An 18,115-nucleotide genomic window follows, 5' to 3' on the forward strand; every position below is an offset into this window, starting at 1 on the left:
ATGTAAGACGAACTTATTGAGAGAAATGAAGACCAACCTCTGGTTGAAAATACACAAGAGGATGTTCCTTAGCTACGGTGACAAACATGCCAGGATTTCAGCTTCCTGCACAATCTGTCACAATACAACGATGAAAACTGTGCTTGCTGCACAATACAAATGTTCCAAACAAATACTAAATAAAAACAAAAGAAAAGAGTATATATCGCTAATGTATTTGGCTAAATAAAAGATCTGAAACTGAAAATCAGATTTGCCTTGGTGTTTTACTACCCTGAGAGCCTGTTGGCCTAAGGCAACACAGAAATTCCTTGGTGGATTGATTATTGATACCTATCAGAGAGACTTAGTCTTTCAAAAATTTGGATGGATTCATTTTTCTGTAATGAAAAACCACAATATGTGCAGCACCACAGTGATTTCCTACCAGGGGTACTCATACCCTAGGGGTACTTCTACAGTTACCAAGGGGTACATGGAAATATCATGGTCAAGCTCAACTGACTTGGAAAAAAAAACAATTTGAAAATAAAATAAATAAATATCCATGTATTAAGTTAGCTGTAACTTGCAATGGAGAGTGCGTGGAAAGTTGTTAGCCAGCTCACAGAATAGTCTAAACAGTTAGCTAAAAGTAATATGTAAATGGTTTAAGCTAAAATAACGAATATGCAGTTCAAATTGTTAGCTTACTAATAGTAATGGCTGAAAGAGTTAACTAAAGGTAATGAGTGTGCTGTTGACATAGCTGGTATACAGCCATGAAACATCTAGCTTGTGCCCCCTTGCAGTACAAATGCAAATTGACCAAACCAACCTAAACCTTAACAAAATTTATTTGTATGAAAAATATTGTAACATTATTGTAAAATATTGTAAAAACTGTACAAAATGAGATCCAGTTTATGAACACATTAAGAACCTGACTTGTGGTGCTGATGAAGGGGTACTTGACTTTATCTGATAGTGCTGCAAGGGCACATCTTAAGCCATGTTTCCATAAAAACTTTCGGTATAGTACCTTTAGAACCAAAAGTAACCCCTATGACGTGTACCTGAATCCGTTAAGCCTTTCCACCACAGATAGTATTCTTAGGTGTAACAATACACACAAACGTAGTGTTCAAAGTTGTCATATTGATATTTGAGCTGTGTTGATGGATTCACATAGTCAACTCATGCATTGTGTAATGTTACAAGTAAACGTTCTGCCTTAAAACTTGCTGGTAGCTGCTGTCAGCCGGCACAGTGAATTGAATTATTTTTTGTCAGTCTATAGCTGCAAACTGTTAACTAATAAAGATGAAGAGGCAGGAAAAACATCCTTTCATTTTATAGTTATATTATACTAATGTATTAAAAACTTGCCGCAGTATGAATGCTGGTTACATAACCTTCAAAACCAGCCACAACTCAGCCCTGAGCAAGAGTGACGGTCCTCTATTGACCGATTAACAAACTGCAGTGTTTCTAGCTCCACCTTTTAGTACCAGATCTGAGCTAGGTACCCCAACAGAGGGGTGACCAAAAATAGGGATGGTTAGAATGGTTCTATTGGTACCATCCACATGTTTTCCACAATGGAGATGCAAAACTAACTGTTCTAATGTGTAACTGAACTAAACCAAACCGAACCGAACTGGACTGCTTGGTGAAATCAAGGCTTTACAGAAAAGGTTGGGAACTACTGCAGCTGAAGGTTCCTTTAGTACGACTGATAAAATCCAATGGACAGATTGTCACGAAATTCACTGAGCACCTTCCCCAAAGGATGCTCTCAATCCATTTTAAAGATGACACCACCCTTAAGTTTTGCCCCACTCCCTTAGGTCCAACACTGACCATTAATTCACGATCTAATGGACAAATTATGAAGAAATTTGCAGAGCACATGAAGAAGATGAACCCTTTTGATTTGGATGACCTTATGACCTTTTCAACACGACCCTCAGGGTAAACTTTTCATTTCTGCCCCACTGCAAATAAGGCCCTGAAAATAGAAAAATCATCAGTATGTTGAGTCTCTGGGGGCCACTAGAGGGTCTTCTCACTTTGGGTCTTGTTAATGAAAGCATTATATATGTTTTAATTGGCAAAGTGATACATATGTATACTTCTCTTCCCGGTTTCACAGGCCCACACACATGTGAGCACGCAGACAGAGGCAGACACATGCACACACACACACACACACATACACACACACACACACACACACACACACTTCCCTCCTCACACAAAAGCTCCTCAGTTTGTTCAGCCCTTCTCAGCAGCTAAAAAGCTCCAGTGTCCACACACACTGCACCCTTAAGATTGGCTTCTCAATCTGATTTTATGGGGAAATATGTACTGCTATGGTACACACAGAATCAATGGGGTCTGAAGGGAAAACCACATTCTTGTAAACTGTGTGAGGCGGCCATACATGGCAGTAGGAGGCAGGACCATTTCCTGTCAGTAAAACTAGATGTCTTTTGGATGAAGGAGAACCTAGAGGCTCTGCGTGAACATTAGTCCTCTCATCTTCATACCTGTGTGGCTATGCTTGTGGGTCTGTGTGTCTCTAAGAGAGAAAATGAGGTACCTGTTGAATTCTCAGATCAGTCCAGGTCTGAGTTGTGACACACAACACCTGCACACACAGCTGGTGTGTATGTTGTGAGTAAGTTGGTAAAGAACTGGCTGTTATGGGCGTACTGAAAAATGTCTCCAGCGGTCAAATTTGGTGGTGATGAACATTCACTTCTCTTTGTGTCTAAACACACACTGAGACTGCTTAGTGGCTATCTTAATCTGGGTAACATTGAGAAAAGGCAATGTTGGCTCTTAATATGACCTCACAGGAGTGTTACTCCAACAAACTTAAAATAAATGACATATTTGCTGATGCATGCTACGTGTGTTTTGTGCTGGTGAACTGCCATGTCATATTCTGAGTTGGCGTTGCAGTTGAAGTTTTTAGCAGCATTACAGCAGCATTACCAGTTACAATTATTCTAAGCCAAATATGACCTTTAACCATAACCAAGTGGTTTTTGGGCCTTAACATAACCACGTTAACCACAGGGTTGTTGTATATCATACAAATGTTACATATCCATGGTTTGCAGAAACATTCAATGCCAACATTCATACCTTTGCTTGGCCCCCACAGCTGGACCTTGCAGGTATATTTCTGTACAGTGATGGTGCTTTGACTTCCCTACTTCTGCTTCCCTATCACTGCAGTCATTTGGAACAAGCAAACCAACTAAATTAGTGTTGTAAAAGATATTGATTTATTGATACAAATTGATTCTGAATATCTGAAGTGGTTTCAGTGATATTCTTCTGCAGTATCAATACACTGGTACCAGCTACACTTTCTTGCTCTCGCTTATTGTTAATGTTTACTACAGTCATGCTGCTGCTTTCTGCGATCAAACAAGAAAAGTAATTTTAAACAATTTGAAATTGTATGCCCTCAATGGGAATGTATCCCCAAAACAGTATCAAAAATGGTATCAGATATCAACATTTTTTCAGGTATTGTCAAAGTTAAAACACTAAATGCTCACAAAAAAAAAAGCCAGAAAACGTGCCGCCGCAATCCAAGACAGACGTTACGATGGAGGGGAGGAAAAAACATACATGCAGTCCATGCATAAACATTCAAACCGTCCCTCTTGGTATCCATCTGAGCTCAACTCATTATCCCACAGTGCTTCTAATCGCAGACTGACAAAGTTAAACTCATTAGCATACTTTATTTGACACTAATTCACTCAGCTGAGACGAGAAGCTCCAGATCTGCTGCTGTAGAGGAGCTGTTGGCTGCGCCACATAAGAAGGAATTGGTTTTTCTTTTCTTTTTGGAGGAGCAAAAAAGGAAGGAGGTACATGTGCAATGCTCATTAGGGAGAGCCATATGGTAGAGTAAAGAGGAGGAGAGGGGGAGAAAAACTGGGAGATGGAGAGATGGAGTGAAAACGGCACGGTGCTTCGGCTGCATTGCTGGAAAACATCCTCCATTGTTGGGATTTGTTTACAGCTACTTGGAGGCATCCACCTAACTGCTGTTACATTCTTTTCCTCTATCACTGTCTCAGTTTTGGAATTTTCCTCAAAAGGGTAAATGTGTGCATTTTTCATTTCAGCAAAGAGAAGAGAGGACCTCTGAGAAACAGAGAGTTTTTCTTTAAGTCCATCAGACTGACATTATGAATAAAAATTACACCACCAGAAACATAAAGAATTGAATAATCCTCCTAATATTACAATGACAAACTTGTGAAGGGGGAAGGATGGATAGATCGAGGGCTGAGAGGAAAAAAGGAGAGTATTATCATGAGTAGAGGGGAGCTTATGATAATGGGAGTCAGATCTCCTCCTACGTGTCAGCCTGATGGCATCTGCTGCCTCCACTGATCAGCAAAATTATACATGAAATCAATTCCTGCACCTCCTGGAAGACTCCTCCCTCCACCTTCCTCCTCCTCTTCTGTGCTTTACCTCTTTTCTTCTCCTTTTGCTCCATCTACTTTCCATTTTGTCTTCATTCCTCCTCCTTTGTCCAGCTCCCCCCACTTTGCCTCCTCCCTCTCCCCTCCTCCACTCCAGGCTTTGTCCTCTCATCTGCTCTGTTTCCCTCTCACCCTCACACTTGATAACAAGTAGGAGAAGTTTGTAAGTGTGTACCCTGGGGGGAGCCATGAGCTGACCGCAACGTTCTCATTCCTCCTCCTCCTATACCTTCCCATCACTCCCTCCTTTCTTCTCTCTGTCCTGCCTAACTCTGCCTCTCTTCTGACCGTCTGATAGAGCATGCTTCATCACATCCTATCCCCTCACCTGTCAATCATCCCCGCACAGAGAGAGGGAGTGAGAGAGAGTGAAAAAGAAGGAGTAATACTTACTGTGCTGGTGAAATACAAATGTCAATATTATCACTTCTATACCGACGTTGCTTCCACTGTAGCTAGTCTAACCAAGGCTGCATACACACTAATACATTTTCATTTTAAAATGAAAACAATCGCTCCACACACAAGTTTTGGTGTTTAGTGTTAGAATTAATCTCAATCCATACTAAACCTTCTGAAAATGCATATCAAATGCATAACATGCATAACAAATTCACGTACACTGGGCATGTGTGTGCCGATGTAAACTGAAAGCAGACTGACTTCTCTATGGGTGATTGTTAGTTCCAGAAAATACTACAGAGGCGGCAAAAACCAAGACCAGAAATTTCTTTGTGCGGATGACAAACAAGGTGGAACTGTTATGTTGTGTTTGCACCAAACGTGATGCAAATTTCCACGTCACGTTATTAACCTGAGTTTGAACGCTTGAATATTTTGTGTCAACTTGCTTCATAGGTGGGAGTAACTTGCATCATACACATATGAGATTACTGAATCAGTGAATGAACTACTGCAGGTACGTCCCCGGAGGATCTCAATGCTGATTGGCAAATTGGTTGCTGAAGTTCAGATTTTTCAACTCACGTGAATAACCGTATGATGCAAAATTGCGCTACTTGCTTCATTTGCGCTGCTTAATTCGCGTATTTCATATCATTCACGTCACATCCATCAACCTGGCCAGTGGGAATTTATGCCAAATCACGTCTTTACATTGACTTTACATGTAATACACTCATACAAACTGTTTTATTTGCGCCTGGTGTGAACACAACATTACTGGACATAACACCTGAGTATAAGGTAATCAAGGCAGCAGAAAACAGATTGGGTGTTGTTGCGAAGCATATACAGCAACGTACTACTCTTATAAGACTGACACTGGGGGATTATTCATCGCCAGAGGAAGCCATGGCAATGGGAAAGGTGTAACATACAAGAAGAAATCACAAAAATCAATCAGTAAGCGAGCATAGGTGTCTGCGTCTTTATTAAAGGACATCAAGACTAGATCGTAAACTAAAATGCCAGAGTAATGTGGATGTGCAGCTTAAATGTAGCAATAGTTCTGCGTTTTAAAATTGAATAGGATTAGTGTGGATGTAGCCTAACTCAGGTCCTGTTTGTACAACAACGATTTCAACTGAAAACAGTAAACTTAAGTTGCGTTTTGGCTGATCGTTTACGCGACAGCGGCGTTTTGGGTGCCTGAAAATGCAATGTCTTGAAAATGGGTTCCAGAATGCAATTTTTTGGTAATGGCACCGTCTCCGTTGTCATGTAAACTTGCAATATGCAGTTCCTCTGAAAACGGAGACTTTTCGCACACGCGCATTACGCTTCCAGTCACTAGGCATGCGGGAGAAAGTAGACCATCACAACAACAATGGCGGACTCCCGAGCTCTGCTTGTGCTGCTCATCCTATTGAATTTATCAACGCTTCCCCATCATAATGTAGATTTACTGTAGCAACTCCACCTCGTCGTCCGTCCAGACAAGCGTTCGTGCAGTTGCCATTTTGTTTGTTTATACATCGCCACTCTGTAGAAGGAAGCGTAAGCATCACACCGCCTACTACTGGCCTGGCATGTATACTGCAGTGTTTTTGGTCATTTTTATGGATCCGTGTGCATGGCGATTGTCAAAATGCTGTCGTCTAAATGCGGAACTTTTTTCCAAAGAAAATGAGAAACGATTCTGTTTACAGTGGATTGTTTTTGTGTAAACATGGCCTCAGATTGCACAATGGTCACCACCACCTCTACCAGCATTATGTTGATAGTCTTACTGCTAGTGCAGCAGCAACACCTCCAATTCTACTGCAGTTACAAACACAACTGTGGTGGCAGAAGTAAGTTGCCACTAGTAGTACTACTATGATCACGACATACATTTGAAAAACCTACCCAGACCTAAAAATTAAGAAAAGTAATGCATTTTTTTTTCTTTCTTAAAAAAAGACCCTGATCTGAAATGGACTGGAGGATAAACAGACTCTGATACAGATACACACTGGTAGCATGAAGCTCCACCAATTAACAAGCAGCCATGGTCAAAAACAGCAGCAGCACACCCATCATAGTTCACACTCTCCGTCTGCTTCAGACAGCACATTTTTTACAGCTATGGTGATGATTTAGCATGTGACCAGAGCTGATATAGTCTGCTCAGATCCACTCACTTATTACACATTTACCTGACACTTGCAGCAATACAAAGGAACCCTACCGAATCTAAACAGGGCCTGGCTTCTCTAGTCCAGTGTTGGTCCTGGTAATTACCAACCGATTGGACGCTACGACTAAATACTAAACAATAAGTGGTAAGTATTCTGCAAGTCTCAAGGCTAGACATTCATGTCCCAAGTCCTGACCCTGAAGTTTAAAGTTATAGTTGGCAACTTTTATAAAAAATAACTGTTTGTTAATTTGATATAACTGTCACTTTATCCTGACAGAGAGTACACTAAACAGATAATCTGTGAAAAAGCCATGTTCCTTCTCCTCCTACTGCTTCTAATGACATTTGCAAGAACCCACCCTGCTTGAAGGGAAACAACAAATCACAGCTTCCCTAAACCTACATGTAATAGGTAATGTAAGTCATGAATGCTTTCAGCGTCTGTTACATGACTGGATGGTTGTGGTTACCACAGATAAACAATGTCTAAGGGTTGAGTTAAATGAAGGCCTGTGACAGGATGCAAACTCTGGTCTCCTGGATAATGGTCTGACACACTACATGCCCATCCACCACCCTGACTTCACCCCTCATTACATTACAAACTTATCCCCACTGGCTCTGCGCACTGGCACTGGATGTAAATTGTTAGTTGTGAATCCTTCAATAAGAACATGATTCCTAAAGACTCTGTTTACCTAATATTCAGTCCAATCAACTGAGCTTAAGGAAAACTAAACTTGCATGTTATTTTTTTAATAAACCACACGTCAGCAAAATGAAATCCTACTTAGGACTGTGGGAGTGTAGTTGGTGTTGGCAAATGACAGAGATACTGCATGATGATTTAGGAAAGGAGTGAAGAGAGAATGATAAGAAGTAAAGATGAAAAGCGTGGAGCCTTGCTGCGCATTTTAATCTGAACTCCATGCAGCCTGTGAGACGTTAATGTTAAAAGATGTACATACAACATAAATATCTCTTCATATAAAAATATTCAGCGTTTTCACTTAACACGGAAGCTCCTCTGTGCACATTCAAATTTCATGCATTAGGTTTAATGAGAGCCTGTAGTGCAAACATCATGTCCATAAAAAAGATAGTAAATGAGGTAAACAGGGGTTGGAGAGGGACTGCATACAAATTCGGTAGAGCTGCAGTTAACATTTAGTGCCTTCACAATGCTTTTCCGTGAGGATAAGATGAAATGAAAGCCCACATTACTGGCAGGCACAGAATCTGTAAAGTTATAAGAGGTAGTGGGAGAGTGAAACCGGCTGATTTGACTGAAGGCTCTCCATTTCTCAAGGCTATGCCTGCGGTTATCCTTCCTTCCCCCACCTCCTATTTCCCCCCCCTCCGGCTCACAGCAGGGATATACTTTAAATCACTTTGTCCTCTACCTAGAAAACTTTCTGACAGGTCGTTTTGTGGACCGCACAAATCTATTTCTTCCTGCTACAGAGCCAAAAATATTCTTTTCTGTCCTGTTGACTTTGTACGTTTTGGACACTGATGGCTTAAGTAGAAAGACACCGGGGTAGAAACACACCAGGGAACAAATAGTGCTTTTACTTTCAAGAGAAATGCCCGCACAGCTATGAAGCTTCCCTGCATTTTATCCCCCAAAATTGTAGCATGGTCACTAGGATGATACCTTAGGCGAGTATGAGTATGAGTGTGTGTGTGTGTGTGTGTGTGTGTGTGTGTGTGTGCGTGTGTGTATGTGGCTAGATAAATAGCTGGCACCTCTACATTCCGGACACTACAGTCGAGCTTTGCCTGCAGCTGTTATCTTCAAAGTGACACAGTGATGCTTGAGGGCCAGAGTGTCCTGTCGCCGACCTGTGATGGCTGACTGCACAGACACACTGTAGAAAGGCTGCTGCTTTGTGTGAAGCCCGGCCACGAGACCAGCAGAAGCACAGAGAACGGCACTCAACCACATGACATCACCTGCCAGGCATGAAAAAATTCATTTTGATTTGATTTGATTTGGAGAAATGAAAGATGTTGATTGTTGTGCATGAGGAATGCAGGTTAATAAGTACCAAGACGCATCAACAGTCGAACAGTCTGTCCTCACGAGAAAAAAGAACAGCTTTGGTTGTTGCTTCAAACACTTAAAGCTACAGTTGGCAACTTTCATAAAAATTATTTTTTGTCATATTTGCTGAAATAAATCTTGTTCCTCCTCCTCTTCATAAGGCTTCTCGTGCGATTGCTAGAATCTGTCGTGGCTGAAGGATAAAAACGCTGACAGTAGTACATGAGACAGATAATCTGTAAAAAGAATAATTTTCCTCTGCATCTTCTTAGTGCTCCTAATGGCATTTGCAAGAATCCACTGTATGTGAAGGAAACAACCTCTCAGAGCTGAGGAGTTTCAACGCAGCTGTCAATCATTTCAATTACTGCTTGTGAACTATGGTCAAACTGTCAAAGTAGGCAGCGCTGATGAAAAATAAATTAAGATTTGGTTACTGTACTGCCTATGTCACGCCTCACGTCATGTTTTCAGAAACATATCTTAGTATACTGTTTAGCTGTAACATGAGAAAACTTGCTTGAAGTGGCACACCGCGGCTGAAAAATTAAGCCAACACTGAAGTGCCAAAAACCGCAGTTCTTTGAATGACCACTTGAGACTGGCTCCAGAAGTGATTCAATCCCTATAGACCCCCGTGTTAGAATGCCCAACTTTACAGCAGAAATAAACATGTTTACAGCCTGGTACAAAGAACAGCTTTAATCTTTAGAACTAATTTCAACATTCATGACAACTGTACAGGGGGTTGATTTTTTTTATAACTAACCTGTTGACATTTTATTTAGGCTTAGAGTTAGACATTATCAGGGCTGGGCCGTTTTGAGTGACAGGCTGTCTGTCTGTGGATCCTCAGTCAGATGCACCCTTCACTCCTCCACAGTGCCAGCCTCTCGCCCAAATATGGTCACTTCTGGCTCCAAAAAACCAAGATGGTTACAGCCAAAATGTCAGACTCAAAGCTTCAAAATGACAGTCTACAAACCAGTGGGGGATGTCACAGTGGCTATGACAATTAATTTTTCAGTCGATGGTTTGCTCCAGCAGGAAAACGGTGCTTGAATTTTGGCTCCACTATGTTTGACTTGGCAGCCGCGTAACTTTCTCATTTTACAGCTAAACAGTACACTAAAATATGTTTCTCTGATTAGTTGTTTTCATTCAGATGTGGTGGATTCTCGCAAATACCCTGTACAACTGTCTGGATATAGAAACAGTTTGATCAAATAAGACAAAAAAGATAAAGTTTACCAACTATAGCTTGAAACCCAAGGGTCAGCATTTGGGACGTGAATGTCTAGCCTTGAGACTTACAGAATAATTGACAGCTTCCACTTATTATTTAGTTTTTAGTCATAGAGGATTTGACAGGTCCAATCGGTTTGCAATAACCAAGAACCAACTCTGGACCAGAGTTGGGCTGGGTCCTAATCAGGTTAGGTAGTAGAAGAAGGCAGATAAAAAGTTACTAACTACTTTAAAACAAATCATTTTTAAAACCATACTTCTCAATGGGCTCATTACTATGAGTGACCACTTTCACATTATATATTATCTATTATTACACATGGTCATTTATTTCTTTGTTCAGATAATAATATCGATAACTGCAGCTTTAAGATCTCACAAATTAAAAATAGGCTGAATCCATCATTAGAGTCTAAAAAGAATGACACCAGGGAGAACTGCATTACATAAACATCCAAATATTATATCTCGGTATAGATCTGTAACAATGCTTTAAGCCTCTGAAGATTTGCTTTCAAAACACAACCGACTAAGTTGTTGTTTGGATTGAGGCACTGAGCTGTTGATTTTCCCTCTTTCATGTTGCTTTTTGCTCCCTGATTGAATCAATGTTTTATGCTTTGTTATGTATTCTGACTGTGAGCACACTGCGTCCAATTCTTCATACACTCTAGCCTCGAGTATCAGCGAAGTGCGTCGAAGCTCAGAGACAGGGCAGCTGTCTCCCACTTGTTGTTGGGACTTGGAGTTGAACTGTGTGGTCACTGAGTGGATTGATGGGGGGAGCCGTTGCCTACCCTCGGCACCGAGTTGCATCAGCTAATCTTGTGAATAATGCAGAATCATGAATAAACATAGATCAATGCAGTGCAATACTGTAAAGGAGACCTGCCTTTTTTCCCTTTCCCCTTTCTTCTCTTTTCCACCCCTGCCTCCATTTTTTCAATCCACTCCTTCTATCTCTCTCTGGCTTTCTCTTTTCTCACCACAAAAAAACACTACTTTTTTTCTTCTCTCTTCCCTCCCTGCCAAAATCAAACACTCCCACTATGTCCCCCATCCTCTGTCACTCTCTCTCCGTCCTTTTCTTTTCCTCTCTGGCTGCAGCAGTGACAGACATTGTAATGCTGTAGTGTTGCTGTGTCTCAGTGCGGACGAGTCAGGCCCGGCCTTCACTCTCAGCTCAATAGCTGCCCGGGTTTCCTCAAAGGCAGCCATCCAGCCAGCACAAAGCCTGCCCACTGGGAATAGACCCACAAAAGAGAAAGGGGCTGCTCGCCTTCTTTGCTCTGCTCCGTCTGAAGCGGCCTGCCTCCACCACCTCCTATAAATAATACAACGCTGCCTCAACAAAAAGAAACCCTGCCCTGCTCCCGCAAGCCTCTGCTTCCATCTCTCCTTTCTTCCCTCCCTCTGTTTCCCTTCTCCTCACCTCTTCTACCTCTGATTTTACTAAACCACGAGAGCAGTGCTTTAAAGAACAGGCGTATACACTTTGAGCTGTTACATTAAATAATGTATATGATTTCTCTCTGCACATTGTGCTCATTACTATATTACCCACGCTCTATAATATAAGAAGTGTTACAGGAAAACTGAGGAAAATACTTGTTTCTGATGGCTGCAAGGTGTTTCAATTTTTTTCTGGTTAATGTTTGTTTTCCTCAGTGGTCAAACTAAACTAACCACTTTCTAAACCCTGGACACAATAACTTCAACAAAGATTTAAAACAGACTGCATTTTAGTAGGTGGTCATGGTATTGAAGTGTTTTGATGCAGAGATAATGGATGGATGGACGCAGGGACAGACAGATAACAGATTACAAAATGTGCTGTCACACTTAAGTAAATTATTAAAAAATAATAAGGCAGTGATTTAAACACTTTATAATTTTATTTTACTTCAATTTCCTTTTGTTGCAACTAAAGTATGGTTGATGTTGTTATAGTTCTGTTTATGCACTCACAGCTCTTGGTTAAGATTTGGTAGAGATCATGGTCTTGGCTAAATACTGAATAAGTCAACATTCAATTGAAGCATAAAACAGGAGGAGTTAAAGGGGCACACTTCATAAATGTAAAAACAGTTGTATGATGTGGAGCTTTCCAAAGTTTGAAAAAATAAACTGCCACAGGACTGTTTCAGTTTGGGCTTCAGACTTCAAATTTGAGCACAAAGCCTGAGTTACAAAGTTGAAAGTCTGAAAGTAGTGTGAATTTAGGAGGCAAGGGAGTTGTGATGAAAGCCACTGTAGAGTTGCATTATGGAAATGGAAGGATCCACCATTTCTGGAGACTTACTCACACTATGGGCTAAAAGTACAGACTTTATAAAAATAATGGACGTAGACATTGTGATGCCATCCATTGGTTTGTGGACTCCTGTTTTGAAGCCTCGAGTTTGGAAAGTGACCATCCCCGTTTTGTTTTTTGGAGCCAGAAGTGGACATATTGGGACAAGAGGGTGGAGCTGTGGAGGAGCGACGAGTGCATCTGACTTTTAATCCCTACAAAGTTCCTTCTTTATGCCGCCTTTGCATTTTTACACAGAACTGAACAACAACAGTGCATTATTTTAGACAGCAAGCCAGCATCGGGAAATATAAGGCCTGACAGATGCAATGTGTAACACAACAGCATCGGTCTCAAGGGTGCCATGTAACATTTGTCTGCAGCGTTTAAACAATAACATGGCAGTAACAATCATTTACCATCTCTGCTATATGGCAGCTGATTTTGTCCTCTGCTTGGAGGGTACTGAGCTCTCAGATCTCACTGTTTTCCCAGTGTGCAGACATTTTCGGTCATTGTTTTTCCTCTTTGAGTTAGCCGCTAAATGCTATCAACTACTTTTTAAATCTCCCATGGTGGGTGGCACACATAACACGTCGTCAAAAGGTCAAACCCATGTTGTCCACGATCCTGTCCTGCCGGCTGTCTTGTCCATAGAGACATCGCTTTGGGGCTGTTACTACCTCAAATGCTGGCTCAAAGGTGAGACAACTCCATCCCCCTATTCTGGTACTGCACCTTTTATACAGAACAGCGAGGCCACATAAAATTCCTGCCTTGAAGAGGCGGTGTAAAAGGAGATAGAGACTAATGATGCCTCGTAAGGCCTACAGCCTGTCACTAAAAGTAGCCCCACCCTTACTTATGGCTGAATTATTTAAAAATCAACCCCTCATACAGTTGTCATGAACCCAAAATTAGGTATAGTGACCAAAATCATTTTTTCTACCAGGCTTTAAACATGTTTATTTCTGCTCTAAAGTTGGATATTTTAACAAGGGGGTCTGTGGGGACTGACTCATTATGTGGAGCCATCCTCTAGTGGTCATTAGAGGTACTGTGGTGTTTGGCACTTCAGTGTTGGCTTCATTTTTCAGCCCTGGAGGTTGTACTGAAAGTCATGATATCTCAGCCTCTGCTGCTTTGACATTTATGCAAGTGCAATCACTGGAATACCCCTTTACCTTTTCCATTATTTAGCCATAAGCATGACATTTTCTGCAGCTACGTGAGCTTTATATACTTCCACTTCCACTTATTTCATAACTATTCATAATTGCTTTAAAGAATTTTAAAAAAATATTGTGCATATTCTTTACAATTTTGTTTATTTCTTTATTTTATCTTTACAATTTCTTTCTTTTTTTCATTTAAGTTTCTTAATGCATTGCAACTATAAATATTTGTTGGGAAATCCAGTTCAAATATGTTCATGAGTTATGTTTGTGGGAACACATAAATGGCTGTGTGCATGTGTTGGTGTAATTTGTCAGTGTATTAATGTGAATGTGTGCACAGGGATTAGGTTGCTATCAGTGAAGCTCTCCCAGCCTGTCAGGCTTTAGGCCGGGCCTGGACAAAGAGGCTGATTTTAATGTAAATGCAGCAGCTGAGAGGACACAGCTCTCTCAGTGGGGTGACTTCCACCCTTCCACACACACACACACACACACACATACACACACACACACACGCACACACACACAGAAACACCATGAGCCTCCAAATCAGGACACACACTTCAACATTTTCACTGGAATAGTAAATACAGAGTATTCAGCTTCCATCTCCTCCATGTTTAAGAAGACGTTCCAGAGGAAAAATCAAGAGCTAAAATGCTGAAGAGTCTTGCATGAAGTTGAAGATTATTAGCTGCAGAGTTGATGTGCCTGGTGTGTTTTTGCACCTGTCAGTAATTATAGATATAATCTGGTCCACAGTGCTGTGTAGCGGCCCTGTGCTGGCCCTCACAATCCAGAGTCCATCATTAGACCAACCATTATCCCCATGGCTGGCCTCTGCACCTCTTATTACATGCAAATAGTGCAGCTTTATCTGAGTAGTGAATGAGACCCCAGTCTCTAAAGAATGGGACACCCTCCTGGCCCACTCAAAGCCATTCCTCCATCTATTACTGCATTCTCTGCTTCAATGCACACAGCACAGATCTCATGGCGTCAGTGTTAGAAAGACTGGGGTGGTTGGTGGGATGCAGATAAACGTTGAGAGAGCTGTCAGTGTGACTACTTGATGAGCTGAGCAGCTAATGATCAAATATGTCCAATTTAACTTGTTGTAGAAAATAAATCTGTTCTCAAACACTTTTATGTTTATGTTCTATTTACTAGTGTTATATCAATTTTTCATGGTATTTAAATTGCAATTCAACACTAATTTGACTTTTAAGATGTTGTGGTATCTTTAAAAGAAAAAGAAAACATTTAAGGTTTAAAATTACCTTGAATGTTTATTAAATATCACCAATTTCATCAGCACATTATTGGGCACAACATGCCATAGCTACAGAAAAGGCTATGCTAAAATATGGCAAACTAGCAAAAAAAAACATGTATGACATAGTAAGGTTTGCTCTTTGTTGGCACCAAGAGAAGAGAAACCATTATGTATATTATGAGATAGTGATTCAACAGTTTTGACATTCTCGATCAAAAGTATGGGATCAGGGTATCTACAGGGATCAGACACTTACATTTAATTCTTTTGAGGACTTTTTTAAAGATAACTTTTATCCAAATTTAAGACTTTTATTTGATAAATCATCATTTTGGTATTTAAGCATTGCAGGTGTGTACATTGGTAAGTGATATATATGTAGTCCCGTGCAGAGGTGGGTTTTATGTACAGGAAGTTATGATATGTAACTGTAATATTTCTCAATAAATTACATTACTGTCTCCTCACAGGCTTTTATTTTACCAAATTCAGAATTCTGGTGTTAAATGTATGCAGGTAAAAACAGTACATAAACAGAGGCATACTGCTAAATCACAGTAATCACATGTACATTAACTGTGAAATTACAGTTAAATTCGGTAATTCACAGGAAAGTGCTGTTAAATCAAAGTAATATACAGGCATAACTACTGTGAGATCACAGTATATAGCTGTCATTTCACAACAGTTTACTGTAAAACTGAAATAGTAATTAACTGTGAAATTGATGCAACTAGACTATTTAATGACATTTAAGGTCTAAGATTTATAAAATTTAGTTCAAGACATTTTAAGGACCTGCAGACATCCTGCGGGTAGGAAGTCACAGCTGTAATAGATAAGGGTAATATATCATAGTTTTGACATATTCAGTCAAATTCAATCTCATAATTGCCTTATTAAGTAATTTAATTTCATAAGCCAAAAATGATTAAATACTTACAGTAGAGTACATACTATTTCATAATTTATCAGTACATATCATGATTTTGATTTACGTTTTTTTTTGACTGAATCTGTTTCTCCTTTTTCTGACAGAAATGTTTCTCTATGTTTTACAGTCCAGTCTAACTGAAAATATTTTGCAACATATGTGCTTTCAAATATTCCTTACGAATTGTGATTTACCAAAATGAGAAATATGTATAAAAAATAAAATAAAATTTAAAAATACTCCTGGCCATCAGCTTGTCTTCTGCTCTTTTCTTTTCGGTGATGAAAAATAGGTAAGATAATCCTTTTCAATAATGAAATTATAGAATGAATAGGATACCTAACTGCACATCTTTGTTTTTAGTTTAATTCTGACATTAACATCTGACATCTCTAAAATTCCACTGACATGTCCTTGATTTTGTTTTACTGCAAAAATCATGCATAATAGTTTGGCCAGCTGTCAGATTCTAGCTGAGAATGTGAACTGAACTGCTGATTTTGCTTTATATATTCCTAAAGAACTGCCACAGAGGAGTATCATATAGAGCATATTAAGTGCTATTCTGGCAGAATATAGCATGCTGACCAACCTTTTTGTTTCCTGGATTTTGTTTGGGTTACTGAAGTCCTGTATGTATGTATGTATGTAGAAATGCAGGAAATTAAATTTAAATCACTTTGTTTTTTCTGAGAGAGGACCCACAGAGCCCCTGTTCTATTGTGTCCCCCACAACTTCACAAACCAAAATTACACCCTGAGTTCAACTGTTTGAGCATCATAAGAACTGAATTCTGTATCAAAACACATTTTATTCCCCGTTTTGTTCACATATTTTCTCTAAATGGTTAAAGCAGCCAAATGCAGGCTAATCCACACAACCCAAAATCTTGTTAGCATGCTTTCAGCCCTCAAGTGAGAAACACATTCTTCTTCTTTTTCAAGGTCAAAATGTGGATCACTATAATGCAAGGCACACTTAGTATCATACACCACTTTGCCAAGGGTAAGCTGTTTAATGTGAAAATGAATATAAAATAAAACGATTTAAGAGATTAAATAAAAATGTACATGTAGCTGCAGTCATTCACTGCCACACTTCAGACTCCTGCTAAAATTCCAGAGACAAAGTACTAACCATGTTCCATTGCATCAGTTTTCCCATTTAGATCATTAAAGTTTCACTGTCTGAATGTTTCTGTATTCATGTTCTGCTTGTGAGTGCGTAGAGCTGCATGCTGCTGCTGCTGCTGCTGCTGCTGCGCACTGTTTGTGTCTGCTTCTTGCATGGTAATGAGCACGTACCTGTCAGGCAATCATGTGCAGGATGCTGCCTCAGGTCAGTGTTTGCTGCCAGAGGATGCCTTTCCATGACTGTTCCTTCGTGCGCACACCTGTATGCTGTCCCCGCTCTCAGTCTGCAGCTTGACATTTGGTACGGTGAAGATAGAAGACACTGCAGGGGAGAAGACGCAAGCAGATTAGAAGTATGTAGGCTGACAGGAGGAAGAGCAATTCTGAGTGAGTTGTTAAAGATAGAGATGGTTATTAAAAAGTGAATATTTGAATATTTATTCACAGTCTTTTTTTTGGGGGGGGGGGTTAAATATTTCATCTCCTTTTTTGACACAAGGAGAAGAATTTTTAAAGGTATTTTAAGTTGCTACATGTGGCATTTTAATTTTTTTGACACATTTATATGATTGCAGAGCAAGCAGTCCAGGTCCTTGAGGCAGGAGATGCTTAATGGATGGATGTGATTTGAACTGAGACAGTTTTGTGCCATCACCACCCAAATGATTGCTAAACAGGAAGTAGAGCGGCACAGAAAGCTGCCTGGGAAATACTCAGTAGTGTGACTCTTCCATGAGAAATGCTTTAGAGAAAGAGGGCCAATTTTCTCATCAGTGCCTGTTATGTCATATAATAGCTCTTTTCTAACTGCAGAAACTTAACCTGGGGCCTCCCATAACCTGAACTAACCCATAATAATCCTGTGTGGCTTTGGCACCAGGCTTTCTTGCATCTCTATGATATTTTACAAACCAGGACA

At 40.2% G+C, this 18,115-nt stretch overlaps 1 protein-coding gene across 3 annotated transcripts in view; it reads right to left on the bottom strand.

Annotated features, from left to right (window-relative positions):
• Window positions 1–18,115, bottom strand: part of cdk14 (cyclin dependent kinase 14) — a 289,130-nt gene that overhangs the window by 43,309 nt on the left and 227,706 nt on the right. For all 3 annotated transcript variants that reach the window (XM_078171996.1, XM_033640450.2, XM_033640449.2), the window contains one exon: window positions 17,368–17,518. In XM_078171996.1, coding sequence (XP_078028122.1) covers window positions 17,403–17,518 — 116 coding nt within the window. In that variant the 3' untranslated portion in view covers window positions 17,368–17,402. The remainder of the gene's footprint in view (window positions 1–17,367; window positions 17,519–18,115) is intronic.

This window comes from Epinephelus lanceolatus, chromosome 10, assembly GCF_041903045.1.
Source record: "Epinephelus lanceolatus isolate andai-2023 chromosome 10, ASM4190304v1, whole genome shotgun sequence".
NCBI classification, from domain to species: domain Eukaryota; kingdom Metazoa; phylum Chordata; class Actinopteri; order Perciformes; family Serranidae; genus Epinephelus; species Epinephelus lanceolatus.